The sequence below is a fragment of the Ammodytes marinus genome (genome assembly GCF_949987685.1).
Source record: "Ammodytes marinus genome assembly, chromosome: 16".
In the NCBI taxonomy this organism is placed as follows: Eukaryota; Metazoa; Chordata; class Actinopteri; order Uranoscopiformes; family Ammodytidae; genus Ammodytes; species Ammodytes marinus.
In genome coordinates this window covers 20,593,541-20,612,511 of record NC_137220.1, presented here as the reverse complement: position 1 = coordinate 20,612,511, position 18,971 = coordinate 20,593,541, and the positions used below count along the sequence as shown (strand labels likewise).

Genomic DNA, 18,971 nt, shown 5'->3' with positions numbered 1-18,971 from the left:
AAGAACAAAGCAAGCAGAAGACCTATACAAAACAGATTGTGGAAGTGTGTTTGCCCTTTGTTTCCAATTTGAACATAATAAAGATAGTAATAATAATAAAAGCAATTTCTTGTGTGTAACCTAATTTTTGCTGAAACGAGACATCCTCTAAAGCTAGATTTATATTTATTGCTCTCCCTGTGACAGGTTGCGAGTTATTGATCCCAGAGGTTCACATTTGTCAACATCTTTCCAGCCTTACAGAAATATTTCTTGAACGTCAAATTTAATGTCAACATTGTATATTGTCTTTATTCTCTGAATTGTATATCGACATACATTCTTAAACACAGTCTTGAAAGAAATGTATATTCTATTTTCATCTTAGGACCACTGTTTTAGAATGTTTGTTTATTAATTTTCTCACTTGGCACAATTAAAAGGATATGTAATATAGGCAAACTTTTGCCTTCCATCATCTCAGTCCCATAAACAAGCTGGTTAAGTTCATCTACATATGATACAAATGACTGGATATCCATAATTGTTTTTACAGCTGAATTAAGATAATATTGAAGATATTGTTGGTGATGGAGAAAATGTCAACATTTTTTTGTTAATTAATCATAAACAAAGTTGGGCATCTTTTGCCGCTTTTTGACAAGAGTGGGGATACTTGCCAGGGACTGAGTCATGTCTGTGCTTTTCCATAACAAGGTGAGGTAGATGCTTGCTTAAATGACATGTGGGGGAGGGTGTGTTGACTTGCACAGACCACAGCGATGTTGAATGCTTTCTTTGATGATATACCCTAACTAACAGGATAATAGGAAGACTGCAGCTCATTCAAAACAGCAGCAGAGTCCTCTTCTGTCTATGCAAACAGGTTAGGGTTGGGTGAGATTGCCATGGCAACGAACGAAGCCTAGTTGCATTATTACTCTCTCTACGTTTATCCAGGCAAACCTTTCAGCTGGCTGTGGGCTGGAGGCGAGGCAGTGCTCTATTCTTTTATTGCTGTTTGCTTTATTGTATTCTTTAGACATGTTGTTGTATGCATTTTAATGTGATGGAAAAACCTGAGTTTGCTTGTAGATAAATGTCAATAAATGACGAAAATGGTCCTACATAGGCCGAAATATAGTATCATTTCATGACAGCACTAAATAAACAGTAAGACTGTCTCGGCCTCATATTTCTTACATTGTGCAGTGTGACATTTTGCTTTATCTGAGCTTCACAATCAAGAACAGAGAGTGGCGGGTGGAATTGGCTAACTTGTTGATTTACAGCAGAAGAATAGTGATGATCAGTCACGGCATGTTAATGGTGACATTTTAGAGTAGCTGATAAGAATAGTTGTGGATTGGGCCAACATCAAGTAGGCCTACATGAAAACACAATAAATCCTCGCACGTAGAAATTATCGAATATGTTTTATATTAATATAAATTCTCTCTTATAATCTTAAATTTAATTTATAATCATGACTTACTTTAGTATTATTTTGTGAGATGTGACATTTGTCAAACCCCTTTAATGCTAAACCTTACTGACACACAGAAATAATTTATATCACATACACGCACGCACACACACACAAGCAAACAAAAGGCTAGGATATACGCTGCATACCAATTGAGCCTAGCAAATGTATTTCAGAAAAAAAAATACAATAAAGATAGGTCATATTCACATATTTTAGTAATGCATCAGTTTACAGAACTGACAGGAGACAGAAAAAGTGCATTTGCATAGAAACAAAAAAAAACACGTGAAAAAGGGACCGCAAGAGGAGGGAAACTTTCCTGAGACATTGTCACATTTAACTCTACTGGACTATTCACCTGCGCCTGTGAGTCAGGACACTGGGTTGTAGAAAACAGACAATTAGAATAAAATAAAACAGATGCTCAATTTTTGAATGACTGGAATAGAAGAAGTTGTGTCAGTACAAGCATTGCAGTTCCGAACTCAACAGTCAAACCTCAATGACGCCAAGGCCACAACCTCAATTTCAAGTAGATTTACCACTACATGTAGTGAAATCTTACTATTTAACCACCACACAATTAAGTCATCAATCATTTTCTTAGTGTATAAAGGACCAAACAGCCATATTTTAACCTTAAAGGACCCTATTAGTATTTTGTATGTTTTAATCCAGTTCAGGGTTCTCAAAGGAACTTTCAGTTTGTGTTATTTCTTGCACCCCCTTTGGACAAAAGCGATAGTGTTTTTACTACACCAGCTGTCGTTCCTGGGTTAGCGCATGACCAAGGGATTAAGAAAAACAATATAAAAATAGCATTTTTTGCACTAATGGTCTCGTTTGCCATTGTATTTTATATATGATCATCAGAGGAAATATTTAAAAGTTCCTCGTTGCACCTTAAATACCAATGATGTGCCCCTAACATCACTGCAGGACAAAGCCTGTAAAATGTTTTCCTTTAAAGCACTTCGAGATAGCTTTTTAAGAAAGAAAAGTGCTTTACAAATAAAATGAATTATTATTATTTATGGAAATATCTTCTATCGACAATTAATTGATCGTTAGCTATGCCCCCCACGCAGATAGCTGTGTTCAAGACAAGTGCAAAATAAAAATGGACTTAACAATGGCAACAGTTACAGATTTAGGCTTCTTCTTGAAGTTCTTATCATTATTATTTTTAAAACAATGTGTTGTTGGTAATGAAATACAGCCTTCTTTTTTCTAGCTGTCGACACACTAATGATTTTTGCCTGCTGACATGGCATGTGTCACTAGAATGATATATCAGCTGTAGTGCGCTAGCTAATTAAGCTAACGTACACATACAACTAACTATTGTTGATTTTCCAGATTCAATAAGGAGCAGGTCAGAGTTGCTAATGCTAGCCTAACTCTGATATAGTACTAGCATCCTGGACTGGCTCTCATATGGTGGGGAAATACTACACAGTGGGTGTGCCGTCATAAACAGGGCTACATGTGACCTAACATAAATATCTTCTCAAATGTTGGACAAAAGTAGGCTGCCCTTGGAAGTAACATCAGGTTACTATTGGTAGTAAGTTTGTTAGCTGGCTCTGCTGATTAGAGTGAGCTAAAGCATATAAACAAACTGTTTAATCTTTTACTTACACTTTCTCTCTTTTTAGCTTTGGGGGAAAAATCTATATCTGTATATGAAATAACTCTCTTCCTACATGCCTACATGGGTTATTAGGCTATCAACTGTTACGGGGTTAGGGGATGGTCAATTTGAATAGTATGAATCTGCAGTGGATTAAGCTTTTTTCCCAGCGTTACCAAAAATGGTAAAACTAATATTGGGCACTGAAACAGTCTATGTCCTGCACAGCTGTTGGACTGTACCACTTTTTTGCCTTCATCCGTAGCTTGTGTTTGCATTCCCAGGTGATGTTCACATCACCCTCTGCACACAAGAAGCAAGACAAACACAGTAAAGGAAAAGTCTGTCTCTTCACCGGAGGTCTTCCCTTGGTTTCCCAGGGCCAACCTGTACTTTTTTGTGCTCCAAACGCCTGTGTCTGGGGTACCTCAGGTTGCCTGCTTGTCCGGGTGGCTCTTTAGCTTGTGAAATTTAACACTGTCCAGCTTCTCGAACCTCTTTTCACAGAACTCGCAGGTGAAGTTATAGTGGGCCTCTGAAGTGTGTTTCTTCATGTGCCAGTTTAGGGATGCTCGCTGGCGACACTGGTAGCCACAGATTTCACATCTTAAAAGATGGTGTTGGCGAGAAGAAAAGAAAGGAAGGCGGGAACAGGGAAGAAAAGAGAAGAGTGACAATCATGTATATAATAACGGGCCATTCTCTCTTACACACAGAACAAAACTTCATCCTAACGCAAAAATATGTAATGATAAGATCTGTAGCTTTAGCCACTTACTGCAGTGGTGTCTCTCCCGTGTGTGTCCGCCGGTGAACCTCCAGGTGATTCTTACGCTTAAACGATTTACCACACGTTTCACAGATGAAATCTCTGACCCCTGTAAAAAAGATTATGTTACATATGGAGTGTACACACAAGTCTTCCAGTTCTCCTGCAAAGGTAATATTAATCTCTCTTGCCGGCACATGGCCTGAGCTAACGAGCGCAGATTTTTTTCCTAGTGAAAAAATGTGTCACGGAAAAATCATGTTGTGAATTGATATTAACTTTCCTTTCCTTTGCTGTTTAGCATGCTTATCAATAGTTTGCTAGCTTAAAGGCCTACTTCACCGGTTTGAATATGAAGGTGTATTGAATTCTGAGATCCTATGTAGTATAAATGTGCAAAAACAATTTAAATTGGTTCATCCTAGCCTGAGAAAAGGCAGAAAGAGTGTTTTTTTAACCCTATATTAATCTTACTGTGACATCACAGTAAGATAAATATAGGGTTAAAAAAAAAACCTTACTTTGTAAATATTACTGTGATTTATCCTACTGTGACATCACAGTAATATTTACAAAGTAATTTTTTTTTAACCCTATATTTATCTTACTGTGATGTCACAGTAAGATTAATATAGGGTTAAAAAAAACACTCTTTCTGCCTTTTCTCAGGCTAGGATGAACCGATTTTTTTTTTTTTTGCACATTTATACTACATAGGATCTCAGAATTCAATACACCTTCATATTCCCACCGGTGAAGTAGGCCTTTAACTGCATAATGTACAATAGTTCAATTACCTTAACAAATTTGGTAAAGCTAATGTAGGTTACTTGGGATGATATGGTTGTGTATTGTTGATCACTGGAGGAGTGTACAGGTCCTTCTCATATAATTAGCATATTGTGATAAAGTTCAATATTTTCTGTAATGTAATGATAAACATTAGACTTTCATATATTTTAGATTCATTACACACAACTGAAGTAGTTCAAGCCTTTTATTGTTTTAATATTGATGATTTTGGCAAAAAAGTAAAGAAAAACCAAAAATCCCTATCTCAAAAAATTAGCATATTTCATCCGAACAATAAAAGAAAAATGTTTTTAATACAAAAAAGTCAACCTTCAAATAATTATGTTCAGATATGCACTCAATACTTGGTCGGGAACTTTTTCGCAGAAATTACTGCTTCAATGCGGCGTGGCATGGAGGCAATCAGCCTGTGGCACTGCTGAGGTGTTATGGAGGCCCAGGATGCTTCGATAGCGGCCTTAAGCTCATCCACAGTGTTGGGTCTGGTGTCTCTCAACTTCCTCTTCACAATATCCCACAGATTCTCTATGGGGTTCAGGTCAGGAGAGTTGGCAGGCCAATTGAGCACAGTAATACCATGGTCAGTAAACCATTTACCAGTGGTTTTGGCACTGTGAGCAGGTGCCAGGTCTTGTTGAAAAATGAAATCTTCATCTCCATAAAGCTTTTCAGCAGATGGAAGCATGAAGTGCTCCAAAATCTCCTGATAGCTAGCTGCATTGACCCTGCCTTTGATAAAACACAGTGGACCAACACCAGCAGCTGACATGGCACCCCAGACCATCACTGACTGTGGGTACTTGACACTGGACTTCAGGCATTTTGGCATTTCCTTCTCCCCAGTCTTCCTCCAGACTCTGGCACCTTGATTTCCGAATGACATGCAAAATTTGCTTTCATCCGAAAAAAGTACTTTGGACCACTGAGCAACAGTCCAGTGCTGCTTCTCTGTAGCCCAGGTCAGGCGCTTCTGCCGCTGTTTCTGGTTCAAAAGTGGCTTGACCTGGGGAATGCGGCACCTGTAGCCCATTTCCTGCACACACCTGTGCACGGTGGCTCTGGATGTTTCTACTCCAGACTCAGTCCACTGCTTCCGCAGGTCCCCCAAGGTCTGGAATCAGCCCTTCTCCACAATCCTCCTCAGGGTCCGGTCACCTCTTCTGGTTGTGCAGCGTTTTCTGCCACACTTTTTCCTTCCCACAGACTTCCCACTGAGGTGCCTTGATACAGCACTCTGGGAACAGCCTATTCGCTCAGAAATTTATTTCTGTGTCTTACCCTCTTGCTTGAGGGTGTCAATGATGGCCTTCTGGACAGCAGTCAGGTCGGCAGTCTTACCCATGATTGCGGTTTTGAGTAATGAACTAGGCTGGGAGTTTTTAAAAGCCTCAGGAATCTTTTGCAGGTGTTAAGAGTTAATTAGTTGATTCAGATGATTAGGTTAAGAGCTCGTTTAGAGTACCTTTTCATGATATGCTAATTTTTTGAGATAGGAATTTGGGGTTTTCATGAGCTGTATGCCAAAATCATCATTATTAAAACAACAAAAGACCTGAAATATTTCAGTTGGTGTGCAATGAATCTAAAATATATGAAAGTTCAATTATTATCATTACATTATGGAAAATAATCAACTTTATCACAATATGCTAATTATATGAGAAGGACCTGTATATATACATACTGTACTGTATATATGTGTAAACTAAGAAAATATTACTGCTGTATTGCGCAGTGGTAGTGGTAATGTTTTTTTTGTTTGACTATTATGATAATATTCTAATGGTGTAAGTTTATGTGCTTGATAGAATAAATAGCAGTCACTTTGGTTATATTTGAATTTATGTTAATTCAAGACCATTTCGGTCTTAGGTTGATTCCATCCAGACTACACACACAAACACCAGTCATGTTCATCTTGTCCCCTTATAAATAAACAACTCTCCTGCAACAAGGATTCTCTGACCGGAATCATTTCCATAGTGTACCAATCCACACCAGTTCACCGAGCATGCACCTCTTCCCATGTAGGTTTAAGAAAATGACATTCAAAAGTGTGTATTGGTGAGCCCACCTGAATGGATGATCATGTGGCGATGTAGGTGGTTGGACAGGTAGAACTTCTTTCCACAGCCTGGATGGGGGCACACCTTGGTCCTACCTTTCCTGTGAACTAAGTTAACGTGATTCTACGGAAAGAGAGAGAGAGTGACATAAACCAAATATATGGTTATCTCAATCTTAAACCAACCGAAACTGATATGAAAAGAATGAATGAAAGAAGTTGCCGTTTTGTACCTGAAAGCTGCTAATAGCTACATAGACCTGACTGCAGCCCTCGTACGGACAGTGGAACATCTTGAGCATCCCATCCGCCTCAATCACCGGACCTCGCCTGTTTCTCTTTGACCTGACACTGCAAAAGGACAATGCAGTAGAATCAGTTCACAGTAACAATAGAGCAACAATGATTCCATGTCTGGTGACTTCCAAGTCCTTCTCATTCTGGGACTTTACCATGCAGAGTATGAGGCCCACACCCACCTGCTCAGACTCCGCTGCAGCCTTCTGTCACTACCCAGCTCCAAAGCATCAACAGTGGGCTCCAGCAGCTGTTTGTCACTCAAGCCTGCAGGGAAACAAGGCGACAAGAAAGACTCATTCCCTGCGTTCCGAATCGCATACTCTTTCTTTTTTCTATTCTACATACTACATCTGACGATAAAAAGAATCTAGTTAGGATGCAGTAGGCATACTATTGGGACATACTTTTATGTATTTATTTCATCATAACATTGCACCTCGATCTTGCCTCTTGCTTTTATATCCGTTGCATCCCCGTTTGTTTTCATATGGAGGCTCCGTTGATGTGACTTCACTTCAGGTTCGCACTGGATTATAAATCAGAATCGCCCAAATAGGATGCTGTTTTCAACACTAAAAATCTTGGCTGGTTGTAGACATCCGGGTCTTTCTATCGATCCTAAATCTGGCCACAAGAATCAGGACATCCTAAATCTTTTTTCTACCATACTAAATAGTAGAAAGTATGCGATTTGGAACGCAGGGATTATTGGATTTGCCTGGATCAAAATGGCCATCCTTAGGTGAGGACCAGGTACTTTTTTCCAAAACTAATATGCAAAAGGTGATAGGCAAAGAGGGAATGATTTGTGCTTTGATTGAGGATATGTGCGCTATATAGTCAGGCTGTTGACTCTTGTCAGCATCACTTCAAAAAAGGCAGATTTGATGATCCTCTTTTATTGGCACCCATGCCCCCTAGTGGCATCTTTGGAGTGCACACCTAAAACAGCCCTACATCAACATTTGCAGGCTAGTGTGTGTGTCTGCACTCTCACTTAAAAAAGGTACACAGAGACGCCCATTCATCCAAGAGTACCTATTTGGAGACGCATGGAGAAAACGGACCTCCACTACACCGGAAGCAAGATGGGGCCACGCCCCAAACTAATTCCATTGGTCAGAATTGTACGCCCCAAACTCAGTTCATTCGTTCATTGGTCAAAAGCGTTGTCCCTCCCCGAACGTCATTTCATTGGTCGAAAACCATGAACTCTCGATTTCATTGGTTTAGAAGACGATTTCAAAATTTGACAGCTATAAGTGCAGGTACGTTTGACAGCTTCATTCAATGATTGACAGCTATAAATGACATATCAGAATGGCTGGAAAAGACAAGCAGCTTTTGGAAGTCAGGATAATTATATATTTGTTACACAGATATGCCTAATTGTCAACTGTTAAAATAAAAGTATTGAGAATGGCTAGAAATACTAGAAATAGGCCTAATTGTTTGTTAGACAGATAGGACTATACTAGAAATAGGCCTAATTGTTTGTTAGACAGATAGGACTGTAATAGAAATAGGCCTAATTGTTTGTTAGACAGATAGGACTGTAATAGAAATAGGCCTAATTGTTTGTTAGACAGATAGGACTGTAATAGAAATAGGCCTAATTGTTTGTTAGACAGATAGGACTGTAATAGAAATAGGCCTAATTGTTTGTTAGACAGATAGGCAGTACTATGGTCACAAGCAACCTTAACATTAGTTACACAAACGTTAGCCTAATGTTTGAGCTATTGTTTCAGATAAAATAACTATGTATAGCATTAATGCAGCATTCACGAAAATGCTACTTTCTTTTTCAGAAACTATTTCTTCCACGCTTTTAAAATGAGTTATTTATTTTAATGTGGTGGCACTTTTTGTGTTTCATTTATAAGAGTTGATATTTGTATGTGATTGACCTACTCGTGATGATTGTGAATTAAACAGACGGATTTCAGAAGATGTACACAAAGCTTCGTTGCTTCATTCATCTTCTACCTCAACATGTACTTTTTACCACCGTCCTGGCCACTTGGGACCCTTAACAAACTGACGTATTTTACTGTGTACTAGCATCATAACCGGTGGAAACCGTGTATTATTATTCACCGCTAGGTGAACTCCGGCAGTAAAACAAAAAGAAGAAAACAAATAGGTTACAATTCTGACCAATGAAATCCACTTCCGGTGGATCTCCACTTTCCCCATGCGTCTCCAAATAGGTGCCTCTCCATTCATCTGCAATTAGAAAAGTCCCACCAGTGGAGTAAGCGCGACAAAAAATGGAGGTAAGGCAGATCTGAATGCAGCGCACCTGTCATGGAGTCTTCGTCCTCTGGTGTACTGTGTTTGGAGTCCGATGTGCAGTCCTGGCTGTAGGTGACACCTCCGATGACGGTGCAGGTGACTTCCTCCACGTTTCCTCCGCCCATGTTGAGCTGGATGCCCTCCGATGCCAGCGCCTCATAGCTGGGGCCAGTGATGATAATTAACTGGGGATGGAAAAAGTCACTTATGAGAGAAAAGTAAAAGTATATTCCTTGATGTGTAAATATATCTCCACAAGGTACTCATTAGGGCAGTGGTTCTCAATTATTTTCTGTCATGCCCCCCCTAGGGGACAGCATTTTTTTTCGCGCCCTCCCTAAATTGAAATACTATTGAGAACCTGCTAATATTTATTTATTTGTCTGTACAAAACCACTGTATGAGTTTCTGGCACGAACATTCTGCATACAATCACCTCATTATCAAATTAGATAACAAAAATTAGCTGAGATAACTTCTGCAGCAAAAAAAATCAAAGTTCAGTTTATTAGCTCAATGTGAATCTCAGGACAGAGAAACAAGAGCAAATGATTCACTGAGGTTTGCATTTCATTCAAAAAAAATTTAAACTGTAAACATAGTTAAGGTGGTGTTTTTTTATTATTATAGGCCAATAGGCCTTCTGTGATGCGATAACCAATAATTCATTAATGTTATTATTAGTCTACTTGCTCGATTTCTTTTTAAATAGCCTACAGAGCCACTCGGAGACACATGTGGACATTTATTTACTGCAAATTGCGGTCTTTCGCGCGGATATGACCATACACAAGCACACATCGCGCTTGCTAGCACTTAAAAATAAATAAAAAATAAAAAATAAATCAATTGGAAATCAAGGCAGCCCGCGCCCCCCCTGACAACTCAGGGCGTCCCCCACCATTTGAGAAGCACTGCAATAGGGGATGTGCAATATTGACTAAAAATAATATCTCAATATCTTTGGGGGAATTTTGCAGATATTGCTAATTGCTGATATTTTGGATCCCTCACAAATGAAAATAAAAGGAAAAAAACAACAACTCGAAATTGTGTTTCCAAAGCTGTGTGCTGTAGCCTACTAGCTGTCTCTCTGTTTACCTCTCTCTCTCTTTTCACTGAAAACACCCTCTGATTATGTCAGCTTAAAAAAAATTATTGCCAATTGTCCCTTTAAATCTCCCATAGACATGCTAATTTTTGCTAAATTAAATGCAAAATTAGGGACATTCGATATTGTCATTTTACACTGTGTTAAAACAACAATAAAGATATTATCGTACAGGGCTGGTACTTCTTCCCCTACCTGTGAGCCTTCCAGAGTGCTCCTCTGGTTGGGGATGTCACAGCTGGTCACCACCGTCGGCAGAGTCTGATGGTCAAACAGTTGGCTCTGCTCTGGCTCATGCGTGGGCGTCTGGGCCGACAGCTCTGGCCGAGCCTCTAGTCCAACTGTGTCGCTCAAGCCCTGCGTTAGCAGCGAGTCCTCCTCTGTCTTATCCAGTTTGTTGGCCAAGGACAAACCTACCGCTACGGTTCTGACCTCATCTTCACCTCCGTCGCTGCCCGGCCTCAGATCCTCAGCCTCATCCTCCTCTCCCTCTGAGGGGATGGAGTGATAAGCTGCGGCGGGGGAACCTTGCTGTCGCTCCATGACCATCTCCATCTCCATCTCCCAAACAGGCTGTCCTCCTGTCAGTGGATCATCCTTGGAAGGGGCCTCTGCAGTGGGCTGGTCGTTCAGAGCTGTGGCCTGTTCTATCGGGCTCATGGTTGGATGTTGTACCTCGGGAACATCCACATTTTCTCCCGCATCTACAGGAAACCATGAGAAAGAGCGAGTTAATCATCAGGGAATTCAGGACATAGCAGCTACTGAAAACAGTACACTGCTCATGATATATACAGTACAGGCACATCTAAAAATAAAAGTGAATATCATGAACATTTTTAAATAATTCCGTAATTTAATTCAAAAAGTAAAACTTTCATAAATTCTAGATTCATTAAGTAAAGAAAATCATAAAGTGAAATCCTTTTTTGTATTTATTTTGCTCATTACTGCTTACAGTTCATTCAAATCAAAAATCCAGCATCTCAAAATATAAATCTTTTACAGAAGACCACTCCAAAAATGTATTTATATAACAGAAATGTTGAGCTTCTGAAATGTATGTACATGTTTTCACTCTCAATGATATTCAAATTCTTTTAGATGCACCTGTGTATATTTAAAAGAACAAAGTAACCATTCTGCACCTTTGGACTGTTTGAGAGCCTCTTTTCTCCTCTTGCTGTTCACCGTGCCTTTGGTCACAGGCACGTCTTCTATCGCCACACTCTCTCCATCACTCTCCAAGTTCTCTCCCTCCTCACGTTCGGAGTCACTGGCCTCCCTCGGTGGTGAGAAAAGGTACTGCACAAACGAATGGTTGTCTTCACACTGCCAGATGGCGGCGGTGGAGGAGTCGGGCTGCGGCTCCAGGGCCGTTAGCTGGGGCTCGTGAGGGCAGGAGTGGGAGTGGTCCTGGTACCAACACACCAAGCTCCGCAGGCTGCACACCAGCTCCTCCCTGCCTGAGAGACACAACACGGGGCAGGGCAGTCGCAGGTGAGCCAAGCAACTGGATTCCAATCAACATTATCACATTTGACTCCCTGTAAATCCCCTGTTGATTTTGTGGACCATTCAAGAGGCTGAAAGCAACTAAACACACACAAAAACACAATGTACAAATCTGTACATTGTGTTTTTTCTGTTCTTTAGAAGTCTATTTCCACCAAGAAAAGAAAATATTGATGAGAAGTAAGTTATGGAGTTAAATACAAATACCAATGGTAAGTAAACAACAGGACTAGGAGATACTCATAATTATCAAAGCATAGGTCAACAGTTTGGCGTCTGAAGTCGATTTATGAGAAATTACACAAATTCTACATTTTGAGTAAATATCACAAAAAAGTGCTGTAACTACTACAATACCCTAGCAGTTGTTTTTTAAATGTTTAAATTAGGGCTGTCAAATTAACACGTTAATTTCGATTAATTAATCACAGAAAAATTAACGCAGATGAATCGCACTTCTATATTGCCCTTTGACCCGGTGCAAAAGAGGTAAGACGATAGCGGAGCTTCACCTGTAGCTTCCAGACACGGCCCGCATGGGATTAAAGAGTAAAGAAAGAAGCAGGGGAAAGGGGCCGAGGGCTCTATGGATGTGTTATGGGCTGCTCCGGGCAAATAATCATGAAGGTAGGAATACGTCTTATGTTATTCTCCGCAGTGTCTGTGTATTATTGATTTAGTGGGTGCCTAATTAACAATGTAGGTTCAAAACAGTAGGCCTATCTCTCAATCTTCCTCCGTGTCTCACTTTTGTTTGCGATCGTCCGCAAACGGACACCCGCCCCCTCTCACTCTTCCTAGCATATGCCTGTCCATTTTCCTCCTTTGTGTGTGTGTGTGTGTGTGTCATTTAGCCTGCTAGTTTTTTTGTGTTTTTTTCTTTCGGCACTAGTAGTTCCTAAATGTATTTCATGTAGAAACTAATGAGGGGAGGAGACAGAAGTTACGAGAGACGGAGAGAGAGAGAGAGAGAGAGAGAAACAAACGGTAGCCTATAGGCCTACAGTTGTTTATAAACAGGCATAAAAGTGTCGTATAAGTATGCGATTAATTTAGATTAATTAATCACAGAGCCTGTAATTAATTAGATTATTTTTTTTAATCGCTTGAGCCCTAGTTTAAATAGTTTATTTCATCCAAAAGAAGAGGAAAATGCCCATCATAACTTTCTAAAGATCATGGATATATCCAAACCAAACATATTAAATGTATTACTACATAACTAGCAAACCCTTCCCCCATTTTAGCTTGGAGCTTAGGGAAATGTTGGTCATTTGTGCTTGAAAGATGACTGAAACGGATATGTTTTTTCTTTTCTTTTTTATAATTGTTTTGGCATTTTCAAGCTTTATTAGACAGTACAGAGTTGAAATGGGGAGACAGAGAGAGAGAGGGGGGGGGGGGGGGGGGGATGACCTGCAATAAAGGTCCACAGGTCGGATTTGAACTCGCGACCACTGCAACAAAGGCCGGAGCCAATATGGTACGCGCTCTATCCACTACACCACCAGAGCGCCCCGGATATGCTTTTTCTACCAGGTCAAAATTTGAAGATGCTAAGTGAATTTGGAAAATGGAATGGTTTAGCTTTACTTATGTTAACATTTTGAATATTAAAAGTTCTATTTTTGACTAAATATCTCATTATATTGATATGGAATATGAAAATAGTTTGATTTGGATCGACCATGAGTGTTTCTCATTTTGTCATTCCTTACATTGTATGTTTTTCTTTTTGTTTACCTGGAACTTTTCGGCCATCTCAAATGCATTAACAACTATTAAGCAGGATTAATAGCCTAGTTTATCTTAACAAATGTAGGATCTGCAAAGTCTAACCATGCTGACATTTCAGGTGTTAATTAGACCATAGGCGTAGTATTGATTGTGTATGCTCTCATGACAACAGTTGGCTGCAATTTTCTCTTCCTCGAATCATATTGATGAAAAGATTCAACAGATTTTTTGGAACAATCATTGACTTGAAACTAAGATGAGAAGCAGCTGTCCCACACCTCTAACTTATGACACTATCCCATCTGTCAAAGCACCACTCACCCTTTTTCTCATTTCCTGACACTTCTGGAGAAATCTTCTTCCTGTGGAGCAGACACACGTTACACAAACCATAACTGGTCTAGTTCAGCAGAATGAAACACCGCCCCAGTGAAGCTGTCACTCACATGCCAACAGTGTCTGGCTGACAGAACCTAGGTATTATCATACACCTGAATTACGATTAACGTGCACATAGACCGGCCACTGTTTGCTCTGACTGGGCTCACCCGCAGTGCTCCTCCTGGTATTTGTCTCCATAGGTGGAGTTGAGCAGGATCAGGTACTCTGCTAGTCCGGCATCACTCAGACTGGTCCGCCTGCGGAGCTCGCTCCACAGCTTGTGTGACTCTCCCAGGTACACCCGCCTAACGTCGTACTTCTTTCGGGATTCGAGACGCCTCTGGGCTCGGTCGGAGTCCGTGAGCCGGGGTCGTCCCCTGCACCGCCTCAAAAGCTCTTTCCCTTGGTCCCCAGCTTGGTCTGCGTCCAGGGGAACCTCGAGTTCTGCCAGGCTGTGCGCCATCTTGGCCACAGCAGCTGATGTTGTGATTGACCGGCACTCCGGAAGTTGTCAGACTAAACAGGAAGCATAACTTTATAGAAGCGTTTATTTACCTCTGCTTGTCTTCCCACACTACTTGGGCTGTACACTTTTTCCATAACAATGACAGCAGCATATGGGTGTTTCTTACAAAACACTGAGATAAAATATCCTGTGTGTGTAGCGGAACAGTAAAATAAGCAAACTGTTTCACACGGACCGCACGAGCGCCTCTGTACAACTACATGAAAGCAGACGCGGGAAACTTCAGCGTAAACATCACTATCAGTCAGCGTTATTAGATAAACGTACGACGTATCGTGGTGTCGCTCATGGCGGATATTTTAACACTTGTGTTCAGGACTTTCAATTCACCAACAGACGTAAAAAGGTCGGAACCCAGAGTCCCTACTCCGTCCCCGGCACACTGTAGCCCCAATGCAGTCTATGGCAGCACCCTTGTGGTGGGAGAGCGCCGCCTCAGCCGCTCCGTCCTGCTGTTGGCGGCCGTGACAGCCGCTTCAGAGGCGGGCATCAAGGTGGTGTTCTTCACCCAAACGCAAATTCAGAGCCTCCCTGTGTCTCTGCAGAAATGTGTCCCCAGCCTGAGCCCAGAAAGTCTGAAGGTTTGTATACTTGATTTATTATGTAGAATTATGATAGTGAGTGAATTCTTTACAACAGGCTAAGTTATCCCACTAAGACATTTATATATGGTTAATAACTAAAGCCTACAATTTTATTTTCTGGATTGCCAGGTTGTGGTGTCCCCCTGTCAGGTGTCCATCCTCCAGCAACTTGAAATGTGGGACATTTGAACAATATTAAACTGAAGACAATAGATCCATTATTGTAAAAATGCTTTATCATCAGTCAATCATTAACATTAACTGCAGACTCGATGGCTCATTAGAAAGTGAAAATCTCATGAGCCATCGAGTCAGAGGGATATCACAACCTGGCAACGCGAAAGTTATCCTTATTAACTAACTATCAGTAAATTATTTATTAATGACAGAAAAGCCCAGTAAAAACGGTTTTACATTGCTATATGCAACATGTTAAAGATATATTTATATTTGAAGGTATAAGTTTAATTTATTTATCATAGGCACAACAGGTAGGCTACAGTTCTTAAATCTCTGATTCCCTCCAACAATTTACAAAAAACTAAAATGTATTTAGAGAACCGGTAACTATCTATAACATAAAAAAGACAATGTACAAAGAGATAATAATGAAAACATTTAAATATGAGGAAGTATGTGTTTTGTTTGTTTTTTTTTAAATAAGAAAATCAAGTTTTCCTATCCGCGGACGTTGGAGGAGCTGCTGCTGCAGGTGGCCAGTCTTCACGAGTCCACCCACACCTCTCTCACCCCTCCCTCGCTGATCATAGTTGACGGGCTGGAGGGCTTCCTGTGCGGTTCTGGAGGTGGCAGCCACGGTGCAGTTCACTCGGGGGAGCAGTCCTGTGCAGCACACCTCTCTGCGCTGCTCTGCGACAGCGCCGCTTTTCTCACGCAACTCCTGACAGAGCGTTCCTCCAGCTCGGCCCCCTGCCGTCTCATCGCCTCTTTCCAGTCAGAGGCGGACACTCAGAAAGCTGGTCCTGGTGAGGCCTCTGCGAATGACCCCATCCTTGATGTCCTTGATCGCTATTTCCAGGTACGCTGCACTCTGGACCGAGACAGGAGCTATGAGGCTACGGCAGCCGGACTACAGGACGTCTGGCACATTTACTTCTCCGGCATGGGCATCACAGAGGCGTCTTCTGCTAAAGACTGTGAGGACAAGCCAGCTGTAGCCCGAGAGTGGCAGCTGTTAATGTTTCACGATGGTTCAATGGAGTTTAAGTTGGTTTGAAAATGTCTGTATCAAAAACTTAAGCCGTAGGGGAGGTATTAAAAAGGAATTTGATCACTCAGGGAGTAGTTTTGTTTAATATGTTAAATTTTTTAAGCTTCCAGTTCCATTCATGTAACAGAGCAGCTCTTGCCTTTGCTTTGCACATTGTCACGTGATAAACCTTATCTTTCACCAAACGTTGTTGCCTTATCACTGAGAACAGCATGACGTAGTTTGCTGTAACCCCCTTTACAGATATAACTGGACCACAGTGTTTGTAGATGTAAAACATTTATTGACTTCAAATCTTAAATGACATAAAGCTTTGTGAAATATAACAACCTAGCACAATAAAAGAAAGTGTACATTGAGGAATTTCTACTTGTGTCCATCCCTTCCAACATATCATAAAAATATTAAGACAACATGTCGTAGAACATGCCCTCTTATTCCCTTAAACATCATGTGATCTGGCAATCTTTGAGAGGCAGGTTGGCAACTAATGATGTACAATACTGGAGCGGTTTACATGTGTGAGACATGGGACTTAAGCGGCTGATATCACAGTTAAAGTATTTAACAAATTAAAAATAGTATATAGAATGTACCTCTTTTTAAAAATAAACAGTGACATTAATACAGAATATTATTTTAACATAATAAAACATGGAAAATACTATAATTCAACTTCTAAGCAAACTACTAATAAGGAAATACTAAGAATATATAATACCATTTGATTGTGAAAAGTTAGTTATATTCTAAGAGTAAAATGATTTACACTATAAGATATTGCAAAAGATATTGATATATGCAAGCGCAAGTAAGCATAAAAAATATATAGAAAATATTCAGTTTGAGGGGGCGCCTGTGGTGTTGTGGTTAGAGCATCCCCCTAGAGGCTCAGTCCTCATCGCAGCAGAACTGGTTTGAATCCGACCCATTGTGTGGTTGGTTCTCTACATGATTTACCCTATTTGCCCCATTTTAACTCTCCAAATCTGTCTTATAAAAAAGCAAAAAACGCTAAAAAATTATCTTAAAAAATATTTATTTTCTGTTTGAATCGAATGATCAAGGTTCAAACATAATGTACATGCACTCCTCTTTAGAAACCAGGAGTGACTAAAAGTCAACAGATGGATGAAAAAAAAACTTGCTAACAACTACAGTTACAACCTACAGTAGTAGTAATTTTATTTAATTTGTTCCAGGATACTGCATTCCGGAAATGGCAAGAACTTATTTGATTGTTCAACAAAACAATTAGGATAAAAGCTTCATCATATTATTTTCAATGAACATGCTTCAAATGAGAGCTGTGTAATTTAATTTGAGGTGAATTATAAAATACATTTCTGGCAATATTCTATTTGTTATTGTCAACAAATCTCAAAACCGGCAAAGTGTAAGTCTGTTTTTCAAAACTACATTTTCTCAAAAGGCTGGGCACTGTCTTTTTAAGCCAACATAGTCAAAGTCAAACATGACTAAATGGTTAATTTGTTTGGTACTACTTTCATCATGGGATTAATACACATTTGGTGGTCTAGTGAAAATGTACTTCTACACTGATATATGATTGTTTTCTCAAAATAAGCCACAGTAGCCTACCCATGTTTATTGTAAAAAAAAAGGAACATCTCAAACAGAGTATGCTTTATATTTTTGTAGTAGTTGTATAACCATGCTAGCATCAAGGCTCAAGGGAAGGCAATGTTGTTCGGACCAGTCAACCACTTTGGCTCAGACAGAAATAACTCTTTAACAATTATTTAATGGATTGCTATGAGGCTCAGTCTCCACTTTGCTTTGCACTGTAATGCTAATGAGAAAAGTGAACATGCTAACAACTTTAACTGTTAGCATATGAGTATCCCAACATAAACATTTAGCAAAAAGCACTGCTGCACTGTCTTCATGTTGTGTGGTTGATGAGTTGGTCGTGCGAGGAATTGGCAATACACCAACATTATTCCATTACATGTGGGTTTATTTACATTGAACAGTGATATATCAACGTTTCAGATATTTTTCACAAATTACAACTTGGGGAAATGACATGAAGTCTATTTACAGGTCAGAAACATGTGACTATGTTAACTTTGATATGACTTAAGTACAGGCAAAGCTGTAGAGTTTAGCCTAGCTCATCTCCTCATGGGAATTGTTGACAAAAAAAATATATGCATCACCTGCCCTTTTCTTTCTGACATGTCATTAGAACAGTGTGTCTAATAGCCATTTTGCATTGAAGCTTGAAAATAGTACACTTAGTTAAAATATGAATAAGTATTTTTGGAAACACTCAAAACAACCTGAATTTTGGTGAATTTTATATTAAATTCCTGATCTGAACTAAAGAACGAGATACTTACAAATCAGTATGCCGACCTTTCTTATTTGTGTAAACCACAATTGCCATTTCCGTGGAATGTTATTGTCCTGTACAGATCTGGGATGATAAAATAAAGTAGAAAGGATGTATGTACATCCAGTGAACTCTTCTCTCTGAGTTCTTTGGCTTACACTTGTATCATTCGACTGTACAC

General features: G+C 40.0%; 2 protein-coding genes across 2 annotated transcripts; one reads left to right on the top strand and one right to left on the bottom strand.

Annotated features, from left to right (window-relative positions):
- Positions 1-2,552: 2,552 nt before the first annotated feature.
- znf653 (zinc finger protein 653) lies at positions 2,553-14,553 on the bottom strand (the record flags this gene model as incomplete). Its single annotated transcript, XM_080043673.1, has 10 exons — positions 2,553-3,707; positions 3,880-3,979; positions 6,758-6,872; positions 6,982-7,099; positions 7,228-7,312; positions 9,354-9,531; positions 10,653-11,161; positions 11,606-11,923; positions 14,031-14,071; positions 14,258-14,553. 10 exons carry the CDS (start codon positions 14,551-14,553, stop codon positions 3,530-3,532), a joined length of 1,938 nt encoding a protein of 645 aa, XP_079899799.1. The 3' UTR covers positions 2,553-3,529.
- A 63-nt stretch (positions 14,554-14,616) lies between these two features.
- swsap1 (SWIM-type zinc finger 7 associated protein 1) lies at positions 14,617-16,437 on the top strand (the record flags this gene model as incomplete). Its single annotated transcript, XM_080043711.1, has 2 exons — positions 14,617-15,197; positions 15,865-16,437. The coding sequence occupies exons 1-2, from the start codon at positions 14,904-14,906 to the stop codon at positions 16,435-16,437; spliced, it is 867 nt and encodes a 288-aa protein (XP_079899837.1). The 5' UTR covers positions 14,617-14,903.
- Between the last annotated feature and the right edge of the window lie 2,534 nt (positions 16,438-18,971).